General features: G+C 41.2%; 1 protein-coding gene across 5 annotated transcripts in view; it reads right to left on the reverse strand.

Moving 5' to 3' along the window:
- The window catches only part of akna (AT-hook transcription factor), a 30,305-nt gene extending 3,153 nt beyond the window's left edge, over positions 1–27,152 (reverse strand). For 2 of the 5 annotated variants that reach the window (XM_017714614.2, XM_017714580.2), the window contains exons 1-19: positions 26,585–26,747; positions 20,210–20,585; positions 19,410–19,593; positions 18,395–19,247; positions 16,716–17,016; positions 16,412–16,486; positions 9,803–9,959; positions 9,548–9,675; positions 8,433–8,492; positions 8,169–8,290; positions 7,802–7,967; positions 6,493–6,668; positions 5,748–5,921; positions 4,945–5,173; positions 4,715–4,818; positions 2,679–2,941; positions 2,254–2,410; positions 1,060–1,230; positions 762–910 (exon numbers count right to left, since the gene is read on the reverse strand). In XM_017714614.2, the coding sequence (XP_017570103.1) occupies positions 762–910; positions 1,060–1,230; positions 2,254–2,410; positions 2,679–2,941; positions 4,715–4,818; positions 4,945–5,173; positions 5,748–5,921; positions 6,493–6,668; positions 7,802–7,967; positions 8,169–8,290; positions 8,433–8,492; positions 9,548–9,675; positions 9,803–9,959; positions 16,412–16,486; positions 16,716–17,016; positions 18,395–19,247; positions 19,410–19,593; positions 20,210–20,392 (3,652 nt within the window). In that variant the 5' untranslated portion in view covers positions 20,393–20,585; positions 26,585–26,747. Of the gene's footprint in view, positions 1–761; positions 911–1,059; positions 1,231–2,253; positions 2,411–2,678; positions 2,942–4,714; positions 4,819–4,944; positions 5,174–5,747; positions 5,922–6,492; positions 6,669–7,801; positions 7,968–8,168; positions 8,291–8,432; positions 8,493–9,547; positions 9,676–9,802; positions 9,960–16,411; positions 16,487–16,715; positions 17,017–18,394; positions 19,248–19,409; positions 19,594–20,209; positions 20,586–22,857; positions 23,114–26,584; positions 26,748–26,812 lie in introns of those variants that run through there. The other 3 variants (XM_017714607.2, XM_017714589.2, XM_017714598.1) reach the window with 3 other exon arrangements.
- Between the last annotated feature and the right edge of the window lie 841 nt (positions 27,153–27,993).

A 27,993-nucleotide genomic window follows, 5' to 3' on the forward strand; every position in this document is an offset into this window, starting at 1 on the left:
TATTTTTGACATGAAGGAGTACATAATCAGAATCAGCATCTTAAATATGGGGAAAAAATGTACAGTTCACAAAAAAAAATCTACAACTAGCAAAAATCTGTATTACATAGTTATATTTTGAGTATTGAAGCATACAATCATGAAGTACAGCACAGTCCAAATGTTTTATGCTCCTGAGAAAAATTTACTTAATAAGCTGTTTATCTGGACAGTAAACATTTTTGCTCAGAAAAACAGTAATACTAAAATGAATGCAAATAGCATTATTACAATAAGTTGTGTGTTTATGTATCAATTTCCAAACTTTACCTTATAGCAGCCCAGAACTATTTGTAGTTATCATCCAACACCTTCGTTAATTTAAATCAGGTATGCAGGTGGTGGAATTTAACAAATCCATGTAATGGCTAAACCTGGGTTCTTCTGACTAACTTATAAGATATCAAACCATTAAAAAAAAAAAAGTTGTTAAAAAAAATTTTCTTGTTACTTGCTGCATTACTGTTTCTTTATTCTAATTATACAAATGTTATCTGATGTTTTTACAAGCAGAACCACACAAGAAAATGATTTTAAACAAGTTGCTTGGTTGCCTAAGACTTTTGTACCGTACTGTACATACACAGTTAAGAGCTTCTCTGTTGACTCAGTAATATGTAAAGCATCTGAATATAATCTTAAAGTAATGCTACTTTTACAGAAGCTGTGTATAAATGTGTTCACATTTAGTTGGACTGTAATTTGTTTACAGGTTTACATACTGATATCTAGGTCTGGTCTGAAACGGGGCAGAGATGCTGATCTCCTTGGAATATGCATTGGTATTCTCCTTCTCTCCCCCTGCTCCTCCTCTTCACTCCTCCTGTTCTCTCTTGGTCCTCTTTTGCTGGCTGCTCTTTGCTCCAAAGACCTGTAATACACCAGTATGTGAATGTAAGAAGTACAGATATGCTGGACATATATACATGTGTTCAAATCAGATAGAAAATAATTTTCCATTAAATCAGTCATTGAGAAATAATCTGTTAAACTGCAAGAAGTGTTCCAGAGGTAATTCACCTGGCAGTAGCCTGCAGAGGTGTGGATGTGTGAGAAGGTTTATGGTTTCTACAGTCCGCCAAGACAGAAGGCGGTGCTCTCACTGGACTGATTGGACTGGTCATCCTGAGACTTCCCTTTAAGCGCTCCCTGAGTCTGTCCACCTCCTCCTGTAGAGATTGGAGCGCCTCACTGATACAAAAATACAAAAAGAGAATTGTATTCACTTGCTGTTCATATATTACTGTATGATAGTTCTAAACATGTAAACGATTCTAAACAAGTGACACAAAGAACTTGAGTAAAAAGGAACTCAACTGCACTAGAGTGGAATGGGATATTTTGTGAAATAAATTGTGTAATACTTTGGGATAAATACTACAGGGGTTGAGAAGCATTTCAAGGTGTGGCACAACAGATGCACACACAGCATGCAGTGCTTTCATGAAGCCAAATCACACCATGCAATACAGCGCATACTATATGCAGTTGGAAAATACCTCCCCAGTCATGTTCCTCTAGATACTCAACTTCCCATGACTGAAAAAAACACAGGATAACTCACTTGTAAATACTTTCTGCAATTTTTTGAGGTTATCTATAGCTATAGGTCGGTCAATCTACATTTCAAAGCTGCCGGGACAAAAATGTGTGTCTCAGTTGTTTTCATTATTTATTTATTTAGTTATTCTTTTTTTAGAGAATTTGGCCATTACACCGTGTCAAATTTTATGACAAATGGACGAATAGAAATGGCAAAAAATTATCTGGAAATAAATCTTGTTCCATTTACTTAGAAAAAAAAATCCACGTTTCATTAGATATTATACTATAAAGATGTAAACATATTTATATAAAACATATACAAAAATATTATACTATTTTCACTTCTTCCATAATGTAGCCATTTGGGAGATAGTGTTTTGAAACCACATCCTTGACTTCTTTTGTACACTTTACCATCACAATGTAAGCGTTTTTACTGAGATTATGCTGAATCCAGCAATTCAGAGCTGAGAAAAACAAAAATTAGCATTATGAAACTGAACTGAGTGTTCTGGGAAAAACCTATTTAATTGAGACAGTATTTATTGCCCTACCAGGGACTGTTCCAATACTATACTGCAGTGCAACCTTTTCACTTCACTCTACAGCAGGCATAAATCTTGGCTGGTTCTGTGCTGCTATTGCTATGGCAGCCAAAAAGAGACTCACTGGTGATTTGTCAGCTGGACAGAACTTTGGGCTTTGAGGTGGTCACCATGGTGATAGAGCATAGCGGAGGAGGGGCTTCTGAGATAACAGCCATTCTGACTGGATGGTTTTGTGTACTGGTCACCCTGTTGTACATCCTCTCCTGATAAGGACTGGGCTAAGGAGAGAGCAGGAAAAGAGAGCATGATGAAGAATGAGGAGAAACAGAAACAGTGCCACATTCACCAAATTGTTCCAATTATTCAGCTTCAGACAGCCACTTACACTCGTGACCTGCTAAAGAAATGTGAACTCAAAGCATTTTGCAAGTACATGTAGGAACAGTGTCACATTTTCATTAATGTGATACAGACAAATATCATGAGTTCATTCAAAATTAGGACAGGTCTGTGCTGCTTCTATTATCCATTTTGCATTCTACTCACCAGAGTCGCTCTGTTGCTCCAGCTCACTGATACCACTACTAGGCCAGGGCTGGAGGTGGCCACTAGTCCATCGCAGAGGGGAACTGGAGGTGGAAGGGTTAGGCAAGGTCTGTCTCTCTGTCTCTCCTCCTCTCCCTGTGGATCCTGGGCCTCGTCCAGAGTGACCAGGAGAGGCATGTATGTGTGCCAGGGAGCGAGGAAGCTGCCCACTGACAGACACTGTCTCAGGTTTTATGTTGCTCTTCTCCTGTGTGACAGATGGCCTGGTCACCGTGGAGGAGACAGGAAAGAGGCCAGAGTTAAACACACACACCTTTGTATGGGATTATGTACAACATAAGGATATATATATATATATATATATATATATATATATATATATATATATATATATATATATATATATATATATACACACACACACATATACATACATACATAAATACACACACACACACACACACACACACACACACACACACACACACACAAACATACATATATATATATATATATATATATATATATATATATATATATATATATATATTAGCCTGGCTGCAGAAAGATTTTTTCCATGCACAATTTCTGTAAGCCCTTCATTAATGGTCTGATTAACGGCCTGTAAACAGTGTTTACAAAGTAAGCTCTTGAAGTTATGTTTCCATTCCAAACCTATGGCAAAATGGCTTTTTTTATTTTTAGTTATTCTTTTGCCAGGATACACAAAATAATCCACTTGCTTTAAGAAGTAAAAAAATAAATAAATGAAAAGAGAAAACGGGACTCCTAACAGTGCAAAACCTAGTAGACACAAAAACTATCATCTTCAGAGAAACAGCACTTAACGCTTTCAGCTTCAAGAGAAAAATCAAGCCCTATTCTGAGAAGAAAAAAAGCACACCAAGTTCATTAAATGAATCATCATATGACTTTGTCAGGACAGAACATATTGACCTGCAAATACATTTCTTGGCAGCCATGTCCTTTTTAGCCATCATTTCCTGTTGATTTCACACCTCAGCTCATCTGCATATTGCTCTATATTAATCTTGTTCATATCTGTACTGACCACCTGCAAGTGTATAAAAAGGCCTTTATAAATATAATGAGTGTGTCTGAACATCGATGTACCCTTATCTCTTGTTCTAGCGCATTCCTATAGCTCCGACGGAGAACATGCCGACAGAGAGAGAGAGGTCAAGTTGGGATCAGACAGGGACAAAGGAAACCATTTTCTTACATGGGTGACCCTTATTTTCAATCCAGCATTTATAGCATAAAGGGGTTGAAAAAAATTAAAAACAGAATTAGGTTAAATTAAATGAACAGAACAACATGAACAACTCAATTTTGATAATGATAAATGATAAATGGGAAAAAATAAGAGCAATTCAAGATTTAAATAGAAGGCATGTGACTTCATGTGTGTGCTATATGTGTGCTATGTAACTTTATCCACTTTTTGCCAGCTGAAGGCAGATTATAATAAACTGAAAGTTTCACAGTGAGAGAACAACATCAATTTATTTTGTGCTGTTGCTTAGTTTGAAAGCAAGTAGCTTGTATAGATAACATTAGTTACTAGCATAGTTACTAGCATTAGTAAATAGCATAGCTAACTAAACAGTATGATGACCAGGTTTTTTTCCCACGAGGTTCATTTTATTTTCCTGCCTGTGTCTTTTTTGACATGTTGCTTCTGTGTGTGCCATCACTGTGCATCGCTGTAAACCAGCAAATCAGAGCAGAGCTTATCAATTAAAAAAACTATTATATTTAGTTGTTCAGGATTTGATACAACTTTCTGTACATTTTCTGTTTTTTTTCCCCTTGACTCTTAAAAACCTGTTTCAAATGGAAATTAAATAAATGATGTTCTCTGACTTTTGCTGAATACCATACATCCCCACGCACCCCCACAAGCCTGGATATCCTGTTTCCTATACCGTGCCAGAAAACAGAAAAAGACTGCGCTGAGAGAGCAGAGTTACAGCTGAATGCGCTGTATGCTCTGCAGTAGAAAAGTAGCTCACCTCACTGCTGCCCTCTGCTGGACAGGACTGTGTGCTGCAGGAGTGAGTCGACTACTCTCTGAACCCACAAAGCCACTGTCTGTCTCAGGAGATATGACCCCATCCTATAGAACCACAAACAATTTACATCTGTGACTTTCTAAAAGGGTGCCTTTCAATTTTATGAAATGGTATACAAGAGAACATTATGTAATAAAAGTACAACAGGCTATTAGATTTCTGTCACTGACCTGAGGGGCTGCTCTCAGGACCCCATCATGCTCTTTAGAGGCCCTTTCCTCCAGGTTTGCACTCTTTCCCAGGCTGCTATGGGGCTTCCTGGTACCTGCAGGCCTCATCTCACCAGCCTGTTGTCCTAGTAATATTCTGGCTGGTAGAGGGGCTTCTGGGAGAGTTTCCATAGAGTTATACCCATGTGAATGACTAGAAGGGCAGAAGAGGGAGACTGCTGTTGGGGACCTGAGAGAGAATGAGAGAGGGAAGAAGAGACAGAGGTTGACAGAAAGAAAAACACAGTTATGTACTGACATGGACAATTTATACTTTATATTTATATTTTTATACTATTCAAAAGTAAATCTGTAATTACACAAACACTGAGTTCAAGTGAATTACACTTACAATTAATTTACAGTATGTTACAGTTCTGAGCCTGCATTTTTGATGGTTTTGATGTTGTACGAAAAATTTGAAGGTTTTTTGTACAAAATAAGACTGTGCATAACGTTTTTGGCAAAACGTTTCATCACATTCAAATCATATCTCCCTTATTTACTTACTAACACAATTGTTAACTGAAAATGTAAAGTGAATTACTCATCTTGTTTCAATGAGCTATGACTGAAATAACATTCATTTGGAATTACACCATACTTAGGTTACCATCTGAAACTTTTAAGGGTGAATAACTTGAAAATCTCACAAACATCCTGTAGATCAAGAACTGACCTGCATTAGCACTGGACACTTTTCTTATAACAGTTACAGATAAAGAAAAGAATGGACAGACTTTGCGTTGGAGTTTCAGACTCACGGTTGGAATGATTTGCTCGAGTCTCCTTTATCTTTAGTCCTCCCGTGCTGCCTTAGATCTATCCCATCATTCCTTGCTGTCTGAGGAGAAGAATCCCTAAACTCCAGAGAGTCTTGAGCATCCTCACATGGCCCTCTATCCAGCAGCTTGGGCAGTTCCCTGAAGTTCTGGAAGCTGAGATAAGAGGCAGTGGAGGCAGATGAATTATTTAAATTTAGAACATACATTCTGAACTGTGCTCTTTATCCTAAATGTACTACTGATAAATATAATCTTGAACTACTTTAACTTTGTGCTGATATATTTAGAGACCTAATGTCCCCTTAAAATCAGATGCCAAAGTAATGCATGATGTCCAAGTTGGGTATAGTGAAATCTATCAGTTTTCCCTGTGCTTCTGTGTTTTCTGTCACTATATAAATGAAACACCATGGTGCCACTGTTTTTGGAGTGAGTGTGCACATGTTTGGAACAGAATGATAAGGGCTTTGGGATTATTTTTGGCCTTGTTCAGTCATGTCCTATGAATAGTAAAGTAAATGTGACAACAACATTGAGAAATTCTGTTATTAATGGAGAAAAGTAGATCAAAAAGCAGAAACAGATTGTTCTGGTTAAGGATTAAGGAAATAACAGACAGTGGAGCCTGATGTACTCAGCATTGGCCTGATGAAATGTGGCTTGGCTGAAAAGGTTGTACTGAGAGTGCATACAGGTTAGAGGTCAAAGGTCTTAACGTTCTTACTGGTTCATGAGGCTATTGAAGTCTTTCTCCACATGCTGGTGTTTCTCGTGCAGGGGATTGAGAAGAGATGGAAGGATCTCCTCCTCATTCTCCTCTCTGTCTCCAGCACTGTCTCCACTGACGGAACTCACCTCCATCCCAACCATACCCTCTGCATTGACTGCAGAGATTGGGCTCTGATCAGAAACAGGGAGGATTAGTTCACCATAAGGGGAATTCCACCCATCCAACGGCATACTTCAATGAATGAGATGTAACCAAGGTCATTCAGAGCGGATTGATGTGAAATGATTCATTCTAGAGAAACTTATTGAGTCAGAATTGTTTACCTATTGGTGATCGGAGCCAGACGTTGGAAGCCTTTAGTGCCACTAAAAGCCTCCTCAAAAAACAATACATGAAATGTTTACAAAAATAACAGAGACATTGTTCTAAGAAAAAAAGTGTTTTTAGAGCCATGCATGATTAAGAGCTACATGTAGGACGTTTTAAAGCAGAACAGCAACATTTTTTAGACATATCACTATAATACCATCATCAACAGTACAGATAAACTCGGGTAGGTTCACTGGTGGTTGTGGATAGTATATAAAACAGCTATTTCTTTTTATAGCAGGTACTCTGTTTCCTATCACCACCACTATTAATAAATCTGAGTCAGCATGTTTCTCTACAATGCACCATTTCACATCAAAACACTCTGAATGACTCAGTTTACATGTCAATGATGTAATTATGCAGATATTTTATATTATATTAACTTCTCATTTAATGATGACTTGGATGCAGGATGAGCAGCCTGGAAGAAGTTTGGGGATGTATTTATGCAAATGATTTGGGTGTATTTTCTGGTCCTTGTGTTCAATGTTTAAGATTCAATGTTCAATTATCAAGAGGCAAAATCTGGACACCAAACATGTCTTGGCTGATCGAAAATTGTGTAAATTTGATTTTCAGCCTGAACCACTCCTTCAAACCATTTTAATTACAACCATTTCAGTTCATCCAGCGCAGTAAATGAACTCCAATCCTGATGTTTACCACAGTAGCCTTTCAGGGTATTCAGCTGTATTCAAAGCAAATTAATTACTTTATTACACTCAATCTGCTTTCCCATAGAGTGCTGTATGTAGTAGCACCTCTATACCACCACCTAGTGTTCACACTGGAACCTGCATTTATCTATCTCACACTCTCTCATTGAAAAGTGCTTAATTATTCATGGCACATCCGGTTCCCAGTTGAAGGTTATATTGCCCACTTTGTCCTGCAGTATGTGAGAGCAGGCTGCTGAGTGGGTTTATAGTACCTCAGGTTGAGGATCTGTCTCATTCAGAGATGCAGAGGGCTGGTAGGCATGAGGAGGTGGGTTTGGGCCAGGGTCTGACACGTGCCCGTACTGTTCAGACTGTTCTATTCTCTCCTTCATTTCTTCCAATCTCATCCCTGAGTTGAAGATCAGACCTTCAAGTTCCCTGAAAGTGTAGTAAAACATTATTAAAACGATAGTAAAACATTACATATAGGGATCTGTGGCCATTTTGCCAACAAATGGGAAAAGGTAATAACTGCACTTCATGCACAATACAGTAAACTTGTGTTAAAACACAAAAAAGTAAAATGATCAGTTATTGATTTATGCATCACTACATTCAGATGAACATTTATGTAGTCACCTGTCAGGGTCAAAACATCCGGACTTGCCTCCTGCCTGCTTCTGCAGCTGTTGATACTGGTCACGAGCATCTAGGTAAGTCCTCTCTAAGGACGACTGCCCCTGGGCTAGCTGAGAAAGCCCCTGTTGATGTAAACAAGGGCCAAAGAAATGTGTTAGAAAGCAGACATGCTCTCAAATACACCCACACATTCACATGTACTCTGGATCTTACTCTTCCATGTGCTCAGAAGCCAGGAATGCGATAAAAGATAGCTGGTGATACCTGTCTTTGTTCATATGGTCTAAGTTTTCCACTCTTTAGAAGCTCTTCAAACTCCTCAACCTGGACAAACACAAGACAAGTAACATGAACAGAAATAGTTTTTTAATAAGCGAACTACAGTCGTGGCCAAAAGTTTTGAGAATGGCACAAATTTTGGTTTTCACAAAGTTTGCTTCCTTGGTTTTTTTTTTTTTGGAACCTTTTGTCAGATGTTTATTATGGTATAATGAAGTACAATTATAAGAATTCCATTCTTGTGTTAACTTTTTATTGACAAATACATCCAGTTTAAGCAAAGACTTATTTATTTGGATATTTACAGAGTTGATCCTTCTTCTTTAAGACTTCTGCAATTCACCTCGGCATACTGGACATCTCACACCTGCCCTCTGCCATTCCTGAGCAAGCTCTGCACTGGTGGTGACCCGATCTCGTAGCTGCATCCTCTTTAGGAGACGGTCCAGACGCTTGCTTGACTGTCTTGGGCGCCCTGAAGCCTTCTTCACTGCAATTGAACCACTCTCCTTGAAGTTCTTGATGATTTGATAAATGCTTGGTTGGGGTGCTATCTTACAAGCAGCAATGTCTTTGCCTGTGAAACCCTTTTGATGCAATACAATGATGACTGAACATGTTTGCTTGGAGGTAACCATGGTTAACAGAAGAAAACTTTAAAGCACCACTACCCTTTTAAAGTAACCAGTTAGCTCTTCTAATCAGCATGACAGAGTGATATCAGCTGTCTTGTCCTCATTAGCCTTTTCTCCTGAGCTAACGAGATCATCACTGAAATTATGTTTGCAGGCCATTTTGTAGGGCTGAAATGCAGTGGCTGGAATGTAGTAATTTTTGTGATAAGGTCATTTTTCATGGCAGGGAATGACTTTGCAATTCATTGCAATTCATCTGATCATTATTCACAATCTAGTAATCTTTAATACAAATTTGTTAATACAAATTGCCACCATAAGAACTGAGACAGCAAACTTTGTGAAAATCAAAATGTGTGCCATTCTCAATACTTTTGGCCACGACTGTACGTATAATGATAATGAAAATTTACATACAGTGTAACAGCAATAGGATAAATGTTTGGATGTTCTAAACATCAGCACCTGTAGCTGAAATCTCTGTACATGATTAGAAAGGGCTTCAGTTAGCTGTATGGCAGCCAGAGAGACAGGCAACATGGAAGAGACATGGTCTACAGACAAACGGAGGGTGGATGTCCCTCTGGAAGGTTCTTTGATACAAAAAAAGAAGACAAAAAAAAAAAAACAACACGGATTACTGAATACACATCAGACAACCTATTCAGCTTAATAATTTGCTTTTATTTTAAATGCTATTCACGCTATGGTTAGTCATACCTGAATTAATTCTCTCTTGAGATGGATGGACATTGTTTGTGCTAAGCTCTGCCCTCTGAGCCTGGGGAAAACTTAGCATCATGACTTTTGACCCCTCCTGTAGAACACCTGGCAGAGCGGGCTGACTGGCCTTGGGTGGGTCAGAGTATATGCCCACCTGAGTAAAAACACATTAGTTATGTAAATACAGTATAGAGTCTAAAATGAATTTTCCTTAATAGCAGAAAACACACACACACACACACACACACACACACACACACACACACATACAAATGTAATGCAGAGGTGGCCAACTACAGTATATCTACCAGTGGGTACATGGAGGACTGCACTCCAGAGGTTTTACCATTTTTATTAAGAGCTAAAACTAAACACTATTGGTAAAGGCACTAAAGAAAAAGAGTAGCCTAACCATAGTTTAGACAGTGAGCTAACATTCCTGTTTTTATAAGCCTTTCTCAGAGATTTACTGCAACCTAGTGGCCAAGCCACAAAAGAAGATGATGGAAGCTGGAGACAAAATGGCTCATAAAACAACGCAAATAGTGAGCCTTTTACACTGCTGCTCAGAGAACTGGGCTGTGATAACGGCCCATGCGCATGCGCTCCATACTGCGGAGAATGAGAGAAATGGAGAGAATGCAGGCATGCATATAGATGCACTGAGTCACTTATTGAGTCACTGTCATCATCATTATTGATACATTTTTATTTTAATATACTGAAAGGCATGTCACAATCACAACATATAGTAATATCCTCGCAATGCCAGTATTTTGCCCATATTTTGCAGCCGTACAAACAGCACACCTTATGCAAATGCAAATATACATAAGCACGCAAGTGTGCCTCCACAACCAGCCTTACCTCAGGGCAGAAAGTGACAGTGTGACCGCTCCTTCGCAATAAGCCTTTCAGACAATAAATCACACCAACACTCACCCCTGTGTCTGAATAACTCACTACTCTTCCCTTTTCCATTATCATACACCAGGGACACTAAATCTAGCATTTGTTAATCGCGATCATGTCATCTGCTGTCACGGTCCTGCCATCACAGGAGTATGAAATAAGCACATTAGTCTCTAACCAGTCACTGAATGTATCACGGTGTGCTATGAGCACGCAGACCTGATCTGATATTTTTTTGTGTTTGGATTAATAAAGGCATTCACGTGACCTATTACCATATACAACTATGGACAATTATGGTCCTCTCCATGGATCACCACCTTATCGTGGTGGAGAGGTTTGTGTGCTTGAATGATCCTAGGAGCTATGTTGTCTGGAGCAAAAGCTCCTGGTAGGGTCTCCCATGGCAAACTGGTCCTAGGTGACAGGCCAGACAAAGTGTGATCCATAATCACCCCTATGAAAATAAGAAAGCAGGACTTGTGTACCCTGCCCGGATCAGGGTTACCGGGGCCCCACCCTGGAGCCAGGCCTGGGGGAGAGGCTCGCCAGCGAGCGTCTGGTGGCCGGGCATTCACTCATGATGCCTGGCCGGGCACAGTCCGAAGGAGCTACATGAGTCCCCCCTCCCATCGACCCACCACCGATGGGAGGGGCAGTAGTAGGGGTGTGGTGCATTGTGGATCAGGCAGTGTCCGAAGGAGTGGGCCTTGGCGTTCTGATCCTTGGTTGCTGAAACTGGCTTTTGGAACTTGGAACGTTACCTCACTGGCGGGGAAGGAGCCTGAGTTGGTGCGCGAGGTTGAGAGATACCGGCTAGATATAGTCGGGCTCACCTCAATACACAGCTTGGGCTCTGGGTCCAATCTCCTTGAGAGGGGCTGGACTTTATTCTTTTCTGGAGTTGCCCATGGTGAGAGGCGGCGGGCAGGTGTGGGCTTTCTCATAGCTCCTCGACTCGGCGCCTGTATGTTGGGGTTTTCCCCGGTGGACGAGAGGGTAGATTCCCTACGCCTTCGGGTTGGGGAACGGGTCCTGACTGTTGTCTGTGCTTATGCACCGAACAGCAGTTCAGAGTACCCAGCCTTCCTAGAGTCCTTGGGAGGGGTGCTTGAAAGTGCTCCTCCTGGAGACTCGATTGTCCTACTGGGGGACTTCAACGCTCACGTGGGCAACGACAGTAAGACCTGGAGGGGTGTGATTGGGAGGAATGGCCTCTCTGATCTGAACCTGAGTGGTGTTCAGTTTTTGGACTTCTGTGCAAACCACCGTTTGTCCATAACGAACACCATGTTTGAAAACAAGGATGTCCATAAGTGCACATGGCACCAGGACACCCTAGGCCGCAGTTCAATGATTGACTTTGTAGTCGTGTCAGCGGACTTGCGGCCATGTGTACTGGACACTCGGGTAAAGAGAGGAGCTGAGCTGTCAACTGATCACCACCTGGTGGTGAGTTGGATCAGGTGGTGGGGGAAGATCAGACCAGGCAAACCCAAACGTATAGTGAGGGTTTGCTGGGAACATCTGGCAGAAGAACCTGTCAGATTGATCTTCAACTCACACCTCTGTCAGAACTTTGACCAGATATCGGGGGAGGTGGGGGACATTGACTCAGAATGGGCCATGTTCCGCTCCTCCATTGTTGAAGCGGCTGACTGTAGCTGTGGTCGCAAGGTAGTTGGTGCCTGTCGGGTCGGTAATCCTCAAACCTGATGGTGGACACCCCAGGTGAGAGATGCCGTCAAGCTGAAGAAGGAGTCCTACCAGACATGGTTGGCCTGTGGGACACCAGAGGCAGCTGGCAGGTATCGACAGGCCAAGCGATCTGCGGCTTCAGTCGTTGCCAAGGCAAAAACCCGGGTGTGGGAAGAGTTCGGTGAGGCCTTGGAAAGTGACTAAGTCGGCTCCGAAAAGATTCTGGCAAACCGTCAGGCGACTCAGAAGGGGAAAGCAGTGTGCCACTAGCACTGTATATAGTGGAGATGGTGTGCTGCTGACTTCGACTGAAGACGTCATTGGGCGGTGGAAGGAATACTTTGAGGACCTTCTCAATCCCACCAACACGTTCTCCAGTGAGGAGGCAGAGTCTGGGGACACGGGAATAGGCTTGTCCATTACTGAGGCCGAAGTCGCTATGGTAGTTAAAAAGCTTCTTGGCGGCAGGGCTCCAGGGGTGGATGAGATCCGTCCCGAGTTCCTCAAGGCTCTGGATGTTGTGGGGCTGTCTTGGCTGACACGCCTTTTCAACATTGCGTGGACATCGGGGGTGGTGCCACTGGATTGGCAGACTGGGGTGGTGGTGCCTCTTTTTAAAAAGGGGGACCGGAGGGTGTGTTCCAACTACAGGGGAATCACACTCCTCAGCCTCCCTGGTAAGGTCTATGCAGGGGTACTGGAGAAGAGAGTCCGGCTTATAGTCGAACCTCGGACTCAGGAGGAGCAGTGCGGGTTCCGCCCTGGTCGTGGAACACTGGACCAACTCTTTACCCTCTCCAGGATTCTGGAGGGTTCATGGGAGTTTGCCCAACCAGTCCACATGTGCTTTGTGGATTTGGAGAAGGCATTCGACTGTGTTCCCCGGGGTATTCTGTGGGAGGTGCTTCGGGAGTACAGGGTACATGGCTCTTTGCTACGAGCCATTCAGGCCCTGTACAAACAAAGCAGGAGTTTGGTTCGCATGGCCGGCAGTAAGTCAGATTGTTCCCAGTGAGAGTTGGACTCCGTCAGGGCTGCCCTTTGTCACCGATTCTATTCATAATTTTTTGCAGCCGAGTGTGAAGCGGCCAGGATGAGGATCAGTACCTCCAAATCCGAGGCCATGGTTCTCAGGCGGGAAAGGGTGGAGAGCCCTCTCTGGGTCGGGGATGAGCTCTTGCCTCAAGTGGAGGAGTTCAAGTATCTCGGGGTCTTGTTCACAAGTGATGGTACAAGGGAGTGGGAGATTGACAGGCGGATTGGTGCTGGGTCAGCAGTGATGCGGGCTCTTTACCGGTCTGTTGTGGTAAAGAAAGAGCTGAGCCATAAGGTAAGGCTCTCGATTTACTGGTCGATCTACGTTCCTACCCTCACCTATGGTCATGAGCTTTGGGTAATGACCGAAAGAACGAGATCGCGAATACAAGCGGCCGAAATGAGTTTCCTCCGCAGGGTGGCTGGACTCTCCCTTAGAGATAGGGTGAGAAGTTCGGTCATCCGGGAGGGACTCAAAGTAGAGCCGCTGCTTCTCCATGTCGAGAGGGGCCAGTTGAGGTGGTTTGGGCATCTTGTTAGGATGCCTCCTGGACGCCTCCCTTGGGAGGGTGTCACAGGCAAGTCCACCGGGGAGGAGACCCCGGGGAAGACCCAGGACACGCTGGCGTGACTATATCGCCCAGCTGGCCTGGGAGCGCCTCGGAATCCCTCCCAGGGAGCTAGTGGAAGTGGCTGGGGAAAGGGAGGTCTGGGCCTCATTGCTAAGGATGCTGCTCCCGCGACCTGAACCCCGGAGAAGCGGAAGATGATGGATGGATGGATGGATGGATGGATGGATGGATGGATGGATGGATGGATGGATGGATGGATGGATGGATGGACAATTATGGTCAGAAATCATCCAGGCCATCCCATAAATGTGTAACATCAAGGGTTCACTAATGTGTTAGAATATATCTGAAGGTACAAAACTATATAAAAAAAAAAAAAAAAAAAAAAAAAAACAGATCACCTTCAATTATTTACTTTCTAGTCAAACTCCCATTAAGTTATTCATTTTTCAGCATCAGGAAAAAAGCAGAAGACATACAATTTAACAGAAAGTTATACAACCAAACTAAAATAGCTAAGTATATTCAATTAATTAAATTAAATACATTAAATTAATAAATTAAATATAATAAATATGTAGTGTGGCAGTCATGGGCTGAAGGTTAGGGAACCAGCCCTGTGACGGGAAGGTCGCCAGTTCGATCCCCTGAGCCAGCAGTACATGACTGAAGTGCCCTTGAGCAAAGCACCTAACCCCCAACTGCTCCCCAGGCTAGTGTGCTCACTGCCTCCTAGTGTGTGTGCATTCATTAGTGTTTATGTGGTGTTTCACTGCACGCATGGGTTAAACGTGGAGGTGAAATTTCCCTGTTGTGGGCCCTGTAATGAGGGTCACTTAATCATAATGACCGTTTTTAGTATTTAGTGTGGCCACCCTTCACCTTTATTACAGCTTCCATGTTTTGGGGAAACGTGCTTTCCAGTTTTTCAGAAATCTGCCAAGATAGCATCAAAGTTCGGTCTTAGAAGTTGGCTGCATTTTTTGATTCTCACAGTCCTAGAAATCCCAAACATATTCCATGTTGTTGAAATATGGGCTCCAAGGAGCTGACTTCTCACAATGAAAGGATGGACAGAAAGCAAGAGTAGCACTTGATTTTCTTCTCTTTTTTCATTTCTCAAAGATGAAAGCCTTAAGCACTGTTTATCTGAAGGGGACCATTTTGGTGATCTACCAGGTCTTGCACAGTTGTTAGGAGTCCCAATTTCTCTACATCCTTAATGACATTTTGAAATCCAGTTTTGGAAACACCTGTTCTTTTCAATTCTTTTTATTTGGCTGCTACTTGTCTTCTATCTAATCAGAGATCTCTGCTGAAAAATAAATAATTTGCATTTAAAGGCTTGAAATTAAGTAGGGTGGTCTCTTACTACCGAATATTACAATAGCAAAATATATCAATATAACTGCAATAAACTAGTTTTTCGATATTGTTCCATTTTTCCATATAGTTCAATGTAGGCTCAACATTCTCCTTAGCAAAGTTTGGAACAGGCTTCTGTGGAGACTGATTAGAATAAATGACATACTACCACCCACACCATTTATACCTATAAAAGGAAGGACAGATGGCCGGGGTGTGAGGGGGGCTAAGCGGCTTTTAATTAGCATTACAATGACTGCAACCAGACGGAAGAGCAGCAACCAAGAACAGAGCTAGCAGTATAATTCCACTAATGATAAACAACTAACTAAGGTCCTCAATGGCAGCCTGCGAGATGGTAAATAACAAAAGACCTATGACATTACATCTTGTTTTCATCCTATTAAGCATAGTGCCATGTAGCACATGACTAGTCTAGCTCTGTGGCAGACCAAATGAGTGACACGTCCGTCCCTGAGCAGAACGGATTGCATTATTTCAGGGTATATTTTTGGCCTCAGAGAATTTTACCACAAACCACTGGAATGCAGTCAGCAGAACAGTTAGAATCATGCAGTCAGAAATGTGCGCCTCTTGTAAATGCCACACATTGGAAACTGTGCTGAAAATGAACACATGTTCATGTCATTAAATTGTCGTGACCACAGTGAGAGTGAAGAGAGGCCTGTAACTTTTCCTCTTGATTGAATATTTTCGTTGTCCTTAAACATGAGCTGTAATCATGAGAGTTACCGAGGAGTCACCTGTATGTGCTTTGTGTTTAGCCCGGCGGGGGATTCACATGCAGAACAGGGAGCTCTATAAATAACTCCTTTATAAGGGACAAATAAAAGAAGGAGATCAGTGCTATCACTGCATGTACTACTGTTTAGACTGTAATAGAGGACTGAGAATAAAATATGCAACCTTTCTTTCATGCTTATGTATAAGTACCGACTGTATTTTTAAAAGGCATGTATGGGGGCGCACGTAGACAAACATGTACTTAATGGCACATTCGAACCTTAGCTTCCAAACGTAGCCGGTCAATAGTATTCTCAGCCTCTGCGTACTTGGTTAGAAGTCTATTATAGTCCTCCTATGAGAGAAAGAGAAACAAAGAAAGAAGGATAAAGAAAAAGAAAGAAAAAGGAACCAAATATTACTGCGTCACTCAAACTTTTTCACTTAGACCCACACACAGACATTATAGTTCCATACCCTATTAACCAGACACAGTTCCAGCATAATTCTACAATAAAAGATTCTCAGCAATTCATTGGAGACACATGTCCATGAAACTGAAGTTCATGCTCTCCTCTTTGTACCTGAAGTTGCTGGACCAGCGTACTGGCCTGCAGGGCGCACTGGAACTCTGTCGGTGCTGTACTGTTCAGGGATCCCTGGGGGTCACCAGGGGCTGCAGCGTCTGACAGTCCTTCGGTACTGCTCAACAGAACTTCCCTCACAATGTCAGCAGGGGATCTGTATACCAAGGGAGCATCTGGCTTTGAATCTTTCTTGCGAGGAGGCCTCCGGCTCCTGGGGGGCTTGTAGCCACTCTTAGGGAAACGAACCCTGGGTTCTACTTTGGAAAAATCTGGTAATGGATGACTCAGCTGCCCCTTCCTGAGAATACACACACAACACAAACAATTACATTGCACTTGTAGGTGGTGGATTAAAGCCAAACAGGTAAAGCCATTTGTCCAAACCTCGTTTTTAAGGCTGTGGCACACTGAGCAAGCACTCAACAACAAACTCCAACATTCTAATGTAGGCAGTCGGCTTTACACTGTTTCTGAATAAAAAGTGACACAACAAACAAAATCATTAGAATACAGGAAGACACTGTACAACAGTGGGAACAAGAAGAGAACATTGTAGTACAGTGTGAATGCAGAACATCAGTCTAGAACAGTGTAAAAGGGGGGCTTTCTTGAAAGAAGAACATTCTAGAACAAAGTCAATTGGGGAAGAACATTCTAGAACAGTGTGACTGAGGGAGAACATTCTAGAACAGCGGCTATGGCCTAATGACCACTATTTGTATTTTTGGGGGAGTATATCGGCTTTTCAGTATGTCTCTGAATTGTAAAAAATTCAATACCTATTGAATGCACTTCTAAATCTTTTATTGCTATGCAGCAGACATGTCTGTTAAGGTGGCCACAAACCCACTAGAATTTACAGACCATCTCGACTCGCTGGAGCAACACCACAAAAAACCCCCCCAAAAAAACAGCAGCTTTGCACAGTTAAAAACAAAGATCCTAATGCTGCTTAACACACAGCAAAAACACTGACTGTTGACTGCAGGTAACGAATGCGTAACCTAGTCAAGGGTTTTACGTTTTCCAAGTCCCCTGCACATTTTTTAAAATTGTTACACCCATGGCTACAGCTGTGAATGAGAAGCCAACTTAAGCCTCGCTCAGGTAGCTAATGTGCCCCAAAAGTGCACCAAAAATATGAATAGTGATCATTAGGTCACTGCAGCTATTCTATTATATTCTCCCTCAAGCACACTGTTCTAGAATGTTCTTCCCCAATTGACCTTGTTCTTGAATGTTGTGTGTTCACACTGTTTTAAAATGTTCTCCTCTTATTCCCACTGTTTGTTTATGCGACTGGCAAACAATGACACAGGCCAATTTTGAGAAACTGTCTGAATTCATTTATTGATCCATGCACTTTATTGCGTGTTGTTTTATTTAGTTAAACTAAACAGTTCACAGCATTATCAGATGCTCATCAGAACATCATGAAACAGTGTGGAAGAGGGACAACATACTAGAACAGTACAAATGAAGGAGAACATTCTAGAACAGTGTGAATTGGATTGAACATTCCAGAGTCTCCTAACAATCACAATGCACTATGGTACATAGTACAACACCTAGGCTTGATGGTATTTGTTGGAGAATGCTGGCTCAGCATGCTCTGACCATTAAACGTTTTTGGGTCATACCACCAGTTTATTTGACCCTTTCACCAATTAACTCACCGAACATCCTTAAGGTCAGTGTGAGAGGGTTTGGAGGGTCTGTGTCCTCGATGCCTCCTGTGATAAGGTGTGCTGAGTGGAGATGAGTCTGAAGAAGAGCTCTGGGCTTTAGCTGCATGCTGCACAGGGCTGGAAGACTGCGGAGACTCCTGAAGTGCAGAGCTTATTTTTTGGGGAGAGGGGATAGGAAGCTGATGGTGTGTAAGGTAAGGCCCAACAACCTTTCTCTCTAATTCATCCTCTTTTATTCTCATTGATCTTCCAAATTGAGGTATGACCCCATACTCTAGTTTCTCTTCCTCGCATCCGACAGGCTGGAAACTTCTAGGAGAACAGCTTAATCGTGTGCCATGAGACTTGCTCTCTGTGTATGCTAGTTCTGGGAAGGTTTCAGTTGCTCCATTTCCAGAGTTACATGCTTGCTCCTCTAAGGAGAGCTGGGGGAGGAAAGGAAGAACAGGAGAATGAGGAGTGTTTCTGGAGGAAAGAGGTGAGGAGGAGACATGGAGCCTCTCATTCAATATAAATTCCTCATCGCAGCAATATTGTGAGCCTGCTAGGGTCCCTGAGGTTGTTCTGCAACTTCTTGAGGTTGTAAAGTTATTTTTTCTTGCATTACTGTTGTCATCATGGCTCTCCATGCAGTTAAACTGCGGGTCCATTTCCTCTCGGAGACAAAATAATGGTTCTCTGTGAACTTTAACCTCCTCAGTGTCATCAATAGTCATACTCTTCACTCCCACTGGCCTTGAATCTTCTTGGATCTTCAATCTCTCCAGACTTTCCTCATCAAGTTTCTGTCCATCCTCATCTTCACTCCAGTCCTCCAAGGCAACACTATCATCGCCATCATCTGATAAAGGGCAAAGAAAAAGATTTTAACAGTTTACAGCATGAAGGTTATGAAGTTTGTACAAGTCTATTACCCCTTGGACAGGGAAAATCACTATGCACTGCTACAAAAAAACAGTGTTTAATCAAGTACTACAGCAAATGAACTGAAAGAGGCTGGTACTGTTCGAGGGTGAGGGGCAGTCATCTCCTGTGTGATGGGAGAAAGGCTCAGAGTCCAGCAGTTCACTCAAGTGGCAGCTGAGTTCTTCCAGTGCAGGAGGTGGGACTTCTTCAGGCTCTGGGGTCCCTGCATCCAATAACAAATCCTCTTCTTCCTCCAATACAATCTCCTCTTCTTCGTCCATCTGAGTGATGAAGGGTAAGGTATGGTTATTCAAATGTATGGAAATACAGATATACAAATTCATCTTAACTTTAATCTACTTAAAAAAGAAAATGTGGTTTGGGACAAAACATCGAATTAGTCATACATTATTTTTAAATTGCTTTTTTATTTACTATGTTTGCAGTATATAACGTATTGTCTTTATAAAGTGTTAGTTGAACTCAGAGGTACCTTTTGTAGATATAGATCATCTCTCAGGCAACAAGCAAATGTTAAATCAGGGTTGCTGTTCAATCCTAACAATCTAAAATATTTTCTTTTAGATTACTTTAGATTCTTAAACATTATTAATTTAAAAGGGAGAATACTGGGACAGCAAAATGGTTAAAATGTCTATTCCTAGTGATGGGATGATGAATTTGGGTTTTTCAAAATGGACCAATATTTTACTTGAGTGCGAACTGGTTTGCACTGCACAGGTACACAGCAGTCATATAGTTATACTGCTGTTTATGTTTTAAAACATACAAAACTATTGTGGCCCAGATTGCTATATACCTTAAATTCTGCAAACAACAAAATAGTATCACTTCACACAAAAGCCAGTACAACAACCTACATGCTGGCCTGCTTACCTCCCCCAAGCTCTCTCTTATGCCAATGATCCCATTCTCATCCATTTGGCTCTCGAAGTCTTCTTCTCCGCCTTCGTCCCAGCTGAGGCCTGACCCGTCTGGGCTGGGAGGTGAGGAGGAGTACCCTGGCGTAGGAGTCCAGAGGAGGATTCCCGCTCGGGTGCCGCTCCTTCTCCTTTCCATTCTCCCTCCTGTTTTTCCTCAGCTTCTCACACCACATTGACCAATCACACTAGAAGGGTTTTGGTGCATTTCCTAACGGTCATTTCAGAGTCTTTTGTTGCTGCCATGGCTAATAAACCAGCAGCAGGTTCTGGGCATTAGAACAGGCTGGTTAATGTCTACTCAGGTGCAGCCAAGGTGATAAAACACAAATCTGCGGGAAAAAAAAAAATCATTCTATTTTATCTAATGACATTTCCTATTAGTAAAATAACTCCAAGTAGCCTTTATATACTCATATACTATCCAAAATATTCTTAAACAGGTCATTGGACAGAATTGTACAATTTGGACAAAATTACACATTGTAATTATTACTGTTTTTTTTTAATATATATAGTTCTCACCCAATTTTTTTCCCCAATTTTAGTTGTGGCCATTCTACTCGCAAAATTAGGTATCGCCCATCACATCATTCTCACAGCGCATAATAAAATGTTTAGTGATTTAATTAAGTGCTCATTTGGATATTGAAGCGTTCTGCAATATCAATGTTTCAAAGGCCAACAACAAGCATTCAATACGTCCTATACAACGTACAACCCTATTTACAATCATTTGATAACAGAACCAAAATATTCACAAATTATATCAAAAAGAAGGAAAACGCAGAAAACAAACCCGCAGACAACAAGGATATATATAACGTCCAGACGAAAACAAATAGAAGCCTACCACTAAATCCCAAATTAATTAAATTACAAACACAAACGCTATAAAAAATAATTAACGCTGCCATTCATACTGGAGTGAGCACTAACGAACCATGATGAAAAACTGCTCACACTGACAAGCTGACTGCTGTACTACAAACAGCTGCTCCCCAAGTCCAACACTGGGCCTCTGAATAAATCAGTGTAGCAATGGTGTTGTACCGGCGCAGTTTCAAGCTGGTCCTGATTCAGCAATAAAGCTTAACTGACAATACGAGCCATCATTACTACACCTTAGAGATACAGAAAAAGGTAAAATGAACATAAAGTGGAACTGCGTCGGACGCCAACAAGCCGTAGTAGACCCCTTGGTTACCATGGTGACCACAGCAACAACTTTCTTTGCCATGCGCCAACAGGCACAGTAATCAATGCCACGTTCTTCCTTCAGCCAATCAGCATTCAAGTCAAGCAGCAGAGAACTCTGCTTTCCAGTGCTGTCCACTGCGGTTTTTTTTTTGACAGCATTAAGATATTATAGATTTCAGAAAAAAAGATGATCATAAACACTGGCACCTTCACTTGCTAGTTGGGTTTAAAGCTCTGTTTTCACAACAATTTTAAAGAGCACATAGTTATGATAGACCATTCAAACATTTCTGTCTTCTGGCTTTAAGATGACGACTAATACCAGTGTGGTGCCAGTGCCACAATACAATGGATGTACACTGGATTCCAGATCAGCATTATAGTTGTTAGAACTGATGCAGCAACCAAAACTGCTTTATTGTTACACCAACTGCATGCTAAGGGTGGGCAATTTGAGGTTAGGCATAGTGAGGACAATGCACATTTTTCTGAGCATATCGTGCATGTTGTCATTACTTGGTTACAAAGAGAGCTTATTTAGTCCTGTTTAAATGGATCAAATAAAAATAAAATCATTGCATTCATTGGTTTTGATAGCTTTTTTTGAATATGGCAGTACCAGGGATTTTGTTCCTGTTCCAGCCTTTCAAATCTCATAAAAATGAAATAGCATGACTTATATTGTGCATCATCAAAACGTCTTCAAGGATCGTGACATTGTATTTCTGCAGTACCTCCCACCCTCATGGGTACTAAGAGTTAAACTAAATGTGCCAACTTTTGCACAGGCACCCCCCCCCCTCCCCCCAGTATGTTCTTGTCAGCAAATAAACAGTAATTGTACATTTAAAAAGTGCTGAAGCATGTTCCCTGTAGAGGATGTACAGCTATTCTGACTTAGGAAATTGGGTGGACTGGGGTGCTCAAAATTTTGCATACAATTGTGATTGCACTCATGCACACTGTCAGGCAGAGCTAGGGGTGAAACATTTGGAGAAAATCACTAATTGCAATTTTGAATGCTTGAATGCTGAGTGACTCACACTACTATTTAGCAAAATACCACTTAGTTGTGGTTGTGATATATAAAATTGCGAATGGCACCCTTTAACTGCAATTTCAATGTGAAAACAATTAGTATTTCAGCCCTAATGCTGACTGCCTATACTTTAGACACAGATTGTAAATGAAAAAGATTTAAGAGTGCTGTCACTATTCTGAGACACAATGCAACCCCTGCTCCCTTCCCTATAAAAACACAAACAACATGAATGAACAAACTCCTCTCACTTTCATTTACAGCACAAATGCTACAACAGACATGGCATGTGTCAAGGTGTTGTGTCAAGCTACAAGCCAGTGGTATGACATCTTGCATAAAATGTGCCAAGTGGTAATACTCACCAAGAGCCGGTGTAAAATGCTATAATGGCTCGTTAGGACCAAGACCAATTCCTTAAGAAAGCATGTCAACCACACAAGCTCCTGGTAAAACACACACATACAGAGCTAATCCCTGGTACGGTGAAGAGTCGGTGGATGACAACAATGTTCCGCCAAATTAACGCTTGTCTAGATTTTCATCAGTTCCCCAGGCTGCCAGGCCTGTCAAACACTGATGCGGTCTCAGCTAAATGCAACACAAATTGCAGCAACAGAATCACACTCTGACTGCACTACCAGAGGCAGCTTCTAACAGCGCGCACACTCGAAGAATGCTGAGCAGGTTTGTAAAGAAGGCCACGCTGTCGTAAGCTGCTTATGACTCCAGGGTCACTGCTGAGGACACAGACCTAGACTGAAAGTAACACGCTGAATTTAGGATACTTGATTTAAACGTGCACATTTGATTCAATATGCATAACATGTCATCGGCACAATTATCACCAAACGTGAGCAACTGAAACACCAATTTGTGCTGATGTCATATTTTACCCGTGTGGAAACGATATCCGCCCACGTGAATCAGTGTGTAAAAGGAGGTGAAGCAGTGAAGAGATGGAATGAAACCACTTTTTCTTTTCTGAAACTGACACCAAAGCCTTAAGTATCAGCTGATAGCGATCCAGTGTTTTCTTTACAATTAAGCTTTATTTAAGTTTTACTGATTTTATGGGAGATATTTTGACCTGAAAGCACTTCCCTAAGATCAACATCTAACCCAACCATTCACCAACACACTCTACCACCATACAGGAAGAAGTTATAGCCAATAACATGACAAATACAAAATAATATACAAACTGTATATATGTAGAACATATCGTCTCTGTCCAAAGTAAAACAGGTATCTCCAAAATAGCAGCTTTACAGGAGGGGGCAAAAACTTTCTTCACTTTTAATGTAAATTAACGTAAAATAGATTTATTCCAAGACATTCTGCAGCATTTCGGTTGTTTGTTCAATCAGAAATTTTCAAACAGTGTAAAAGGCAGCTACTGCGTTCGAATGACATAAAAAATGAAAACGAAAGAAAAAAAAGATTTTGTTTTGGACAGTGACAATATGCAAACATATGCCTTTTTATTCAGTTTTTTGCATGAAAAACATTAAAAATCACTTTAAATCAGTGCAAGCTTGGACAAAACTACACAAGGGCTGAAAGACTGAGCGTTTTTATATTAAAATCACAATTTAAAAGGAGCGCAATTTTCAAATCACATGAGCTGAAATTCTGATTTTAGGCTACGTTATGAACAGTTTGTCTTAACAGGTTATTTATTAGGGAAATTTAACCTATTATCACAGAGCTTGTGAAAAGTCCCTAAATTTACAAATATATATATATATATATATATTTTTTTTTTTTTATTTTTTTTTTTTTTTCAACTGCAGTCACAAAAATCACAATTACATACAAAATTGTTCAGTGCCAAATTACATTATGTAAAATTAATGCTAATTCTAGTATAATACTCGGCTGCCGTTAGCTGGTTTTACGTTATGACGTGCTAAAATTCTGTAATATTACACTGAATCTGTTCTATGTTTCCTCTTATTTCCAATCTAGCATTTTTGCTAGTACTGGCCCAATACCAATACTAAGCTGTGAGTCTTACTTTTAAGTACAGCAAAATCCAGATGACGGACACCGCTTTTAAAGGAGGATTATGTGAAGAAAACTGCTTAATTCTCAGTACAGCGTTTGCGCTCAGTCCCCTGTGAAAAACTAAATCTACGCAGCCAGCTTCACAGGTGAATGGATGCCTGGTCTCTGCTTTAAGACTCCAGCAGTACACCGGAGGCTCCTCCATCTTTCTCTCTTGCTGCCTCTCTTCACGCCTCACTACGTTTCAGTGAAAGTAATGTATAATTGGCCCTTAAGAGTTTTTTCAGAGACTACGGTAAATTGAATTACTAGTGTGTTTTTGATCTGGTACGTCACTTCTTTCATGAAGTTTATGAACACTCACTAGAATCTGTTGCATTTGATTATTTTAAGTAAAGCAAAGAGAAAATCCACATTCATGTTTTTAGGATTCAAAGTTTAGGATTCATTTGCCATGTTTGGTCAAAAAAAGAAAGATATCCAGGCAAGCACACACGAGTAAGAGTCTCAAACAAAAAGCTGTTAATATTTATGAGCTTACCCAGTTACATCCTTTATGTTCAACATTTTAAACAAATCCTAGAGATTACCGTTATGAACATGGATTTTCTCTGCTTGCTGTTTTTGGGAATTCTTTACTTAAAATTGATGCACCAGAAATGACACTGTTTAAGACAGCACCTGGTCTTCATTACTTCATGCATGCGATTTAGCTTGATGGCAAAAAACTTGGCATTCTTAAGACTGCTAACAGGTTAGTTAAAGGAGAATCAAACAGATGGATAAGCTTTAGCATGAACAACTCATAAGCACAAGCGTTAGTGGTGGATGGTAGTGATTAAATTTGGGATTATAATATTTCACAGTTCACAGCAATACCTTAAAACCTAAAAAAGGACTAAAACCTATATTGTTGTGTGATACCATCTCTGGCATTTAGGTGTAGAAGACAGACTGGTTGGCACACACATACTACTACTATAGCCTCTTACTTTCGGGATGCTCACCATGTTATTCCACTGCACCTTAATGCAGACCAGACATCTACAACTTAATCAAGTAGAGTGTGGCTAAGCTCTCGGAAAGTGTTCTCTTGCAATAGGAAGATATGTGGAGCTCTGTGAAAGCAATTATCTCTCTTTCTATGGAGGAACTGCTCAATAAGCCACTTATCAGCTTTTGCATTCTAGCTGCAGAATGCAGCTCCATTTGCTGAAACCAGGTAGCTTATACCTGTTAGTCAAGATCGATTTCCCTCCACCAAAGTCACAGCAAAAGACTGAAGCTGTTTAAAGGGAAATTCCACAGATTTTTTCAAAATTGCTACATAACTCCGTCATTGAGATGTAAAGTCAGTCAGAGTTGTCTGGCGTGAAATGATTCGTTGCAGAGAAACTTACAGACTCTGATTTCTTTACAGTGGTGGTGACAGGAAACAGAGGTCACCATGTCTACCACACAAACATAGCCATTTTATTTATGATACAAATCCACCCGTGAACCTACATGTGTCTCCGGAGTTTTTATGTGTAATGCTGATGATGGTAAAATGGTGGAAAATGATCAGGATTCAAAAATAAGTTTTCTTTGGGGGCTATTTTGCTTCCAAATGCTCTGCATGTACAGCTCCACCATGAATGGTTCTTAAAAACATATGTTTTAGGCCAATTCCTTACCTCCAAACCTCAGTAAATCATGTCTCAGACATTAGGCAGCATATTCACAATCATATAACTAATGTAACGGCTTTCTGTGAGGGAGATTTCAGATGCATTACATGCTTCAGATGTCTGGTTTCTATCAGCACCACCATGAAGAATTCTGTGTTTCTCTAGAACAGAGTATTTCACTCAAAACCACTCTAACTGATTCTGTTCACTTCTCAACCATTTAACTGCGCACAAATTTTTAATAAATTGGTGGATCTGCCCGTTAATATGCTAGGCTTGCAGTGATAACCAGCTACACCAAAGGCTTTGGTGGGTAAGCTGGTTGGAGGACCAACTGAGATGGTATTAGTGATGATGTCTGCAGGCAAGTTCACTATTTTGATACCTTTTCGGACTTTTTCGGCGAGCTTACCTTAACTTCAGGTCCAAGTACGGACTAATTCTGCCAAATCCGGTGTCCAAAAATACTCTCGCATATCAAGGACAAAGCAAAGGCTTCCAGTCAAATCAGCGAACCTGAAGCAGGCCTTCTCGGCGCTCTCCGTTGCCTTGAGAACGGCATACAAACTAATGACACCCTCCCTCCCTCCCTCTCCCTCCATTAGCTACCAAGCGACCAAAGGAAACAAGCGCTTTTTACCCACTGCGTCTTCTTGAACACAGCAGTCCATGTTTCCCTCAAAAGTTGGAGCCACTTTCGGTTTTCTTTTCAAGTTTGGTCCTGCTCGCCTCAGTCCACTCTTAGCATTAGGCGCCTTTCTTCTCGCTCAGCTCCGTCTCCCACAAAGCCAAATCACTCTCTCTCTCACTTTCTTGTCAGCCGTTTTTATTTACCCTCTCTCGACAACATCCATGAAGTAGCACAGCGGTCCACTACTTTCATCGTTCCGTGTGTGAGAGACTAAACTTGGCGTCTTGAAAGACGAAGCGAAATAAAAACAACAGGCAGTTCCAACCGAACTTCAGTTGAAGAGCGAGCCATTGATTTGTGGGCGGCGCTTATTTCCCACGATGGTAAACAGGACGCGGAGCAGAGTTTTGATTGGCTAAGCGGTAGAATGGGGCGGAGTCAACGTCAGATATGATTAACGTAGTAGAAAAGCATGCAGTCGTGTACGTTTTACGTTTAAAACGTACGTTTTAATTTGCATATACATTTAAATCGAATGTACACACACACATTTCACAGGAGAAGACACAACTTACTGCACTTTTAATGTAAGTCAACGGAACCAGGCTTTTTCAGAAATTCGAAATTTCTTTTGTTTGGTCCATTCAACTTGAAATTTATACACGATGTAAAGGGTTTTATATATATATATATATATATATATATATATATATATATATATATATATACATATTACATAATTATATATCAAAACTTTCACTTATTGTATCCAACCGTTTATTTATTTATTTGTTTGTTTATTCATTTCTGTTTTTCGTGCCACATGTGTGCCCTGCGTGTTCAAGCATTTCAATGAAACAATGAATTCAATGAAATCATATATGCTCTAAAAAAGGTGTTCCTGATATCCTAGTACTTGTACTGTCTGCTCAATGCACAAGCATTCCTGTCTGAGGACGGTCGAGCACATCTCTGGCATCACGGCTTTTTCACTCTCTGTCACAACACGTTCGTGCCACTAGGTGGCGGTGGTGGATTAAAACTCAGCTGCTATTGGGAGGCGAGAGGCTCTCAGGCAGCTGTTTTTTCCCTGTATGGACTGGCGATACCGCAAGGCTTATTTTCGATCCGATACTACGTGATACCGATACCAAAGGCGATACTTTTAAAAGCAAAAAGTGCAATTCTTT

Source organism: Pygocentrus nattereri, chromosome 16 (genome assembly GCF_015220715.1).
Source record: "Pygocentrus nattereri isolate fPygNat1 chromosome 16, fPygNat1.pri, whole genome shotgun sequence".
NCBI lineage: Eukaryota > Metazoa > Chordata > Actinopteri > Characiformes > Serrasalmidae > Pygocentrus > Pygocentrus nattereri.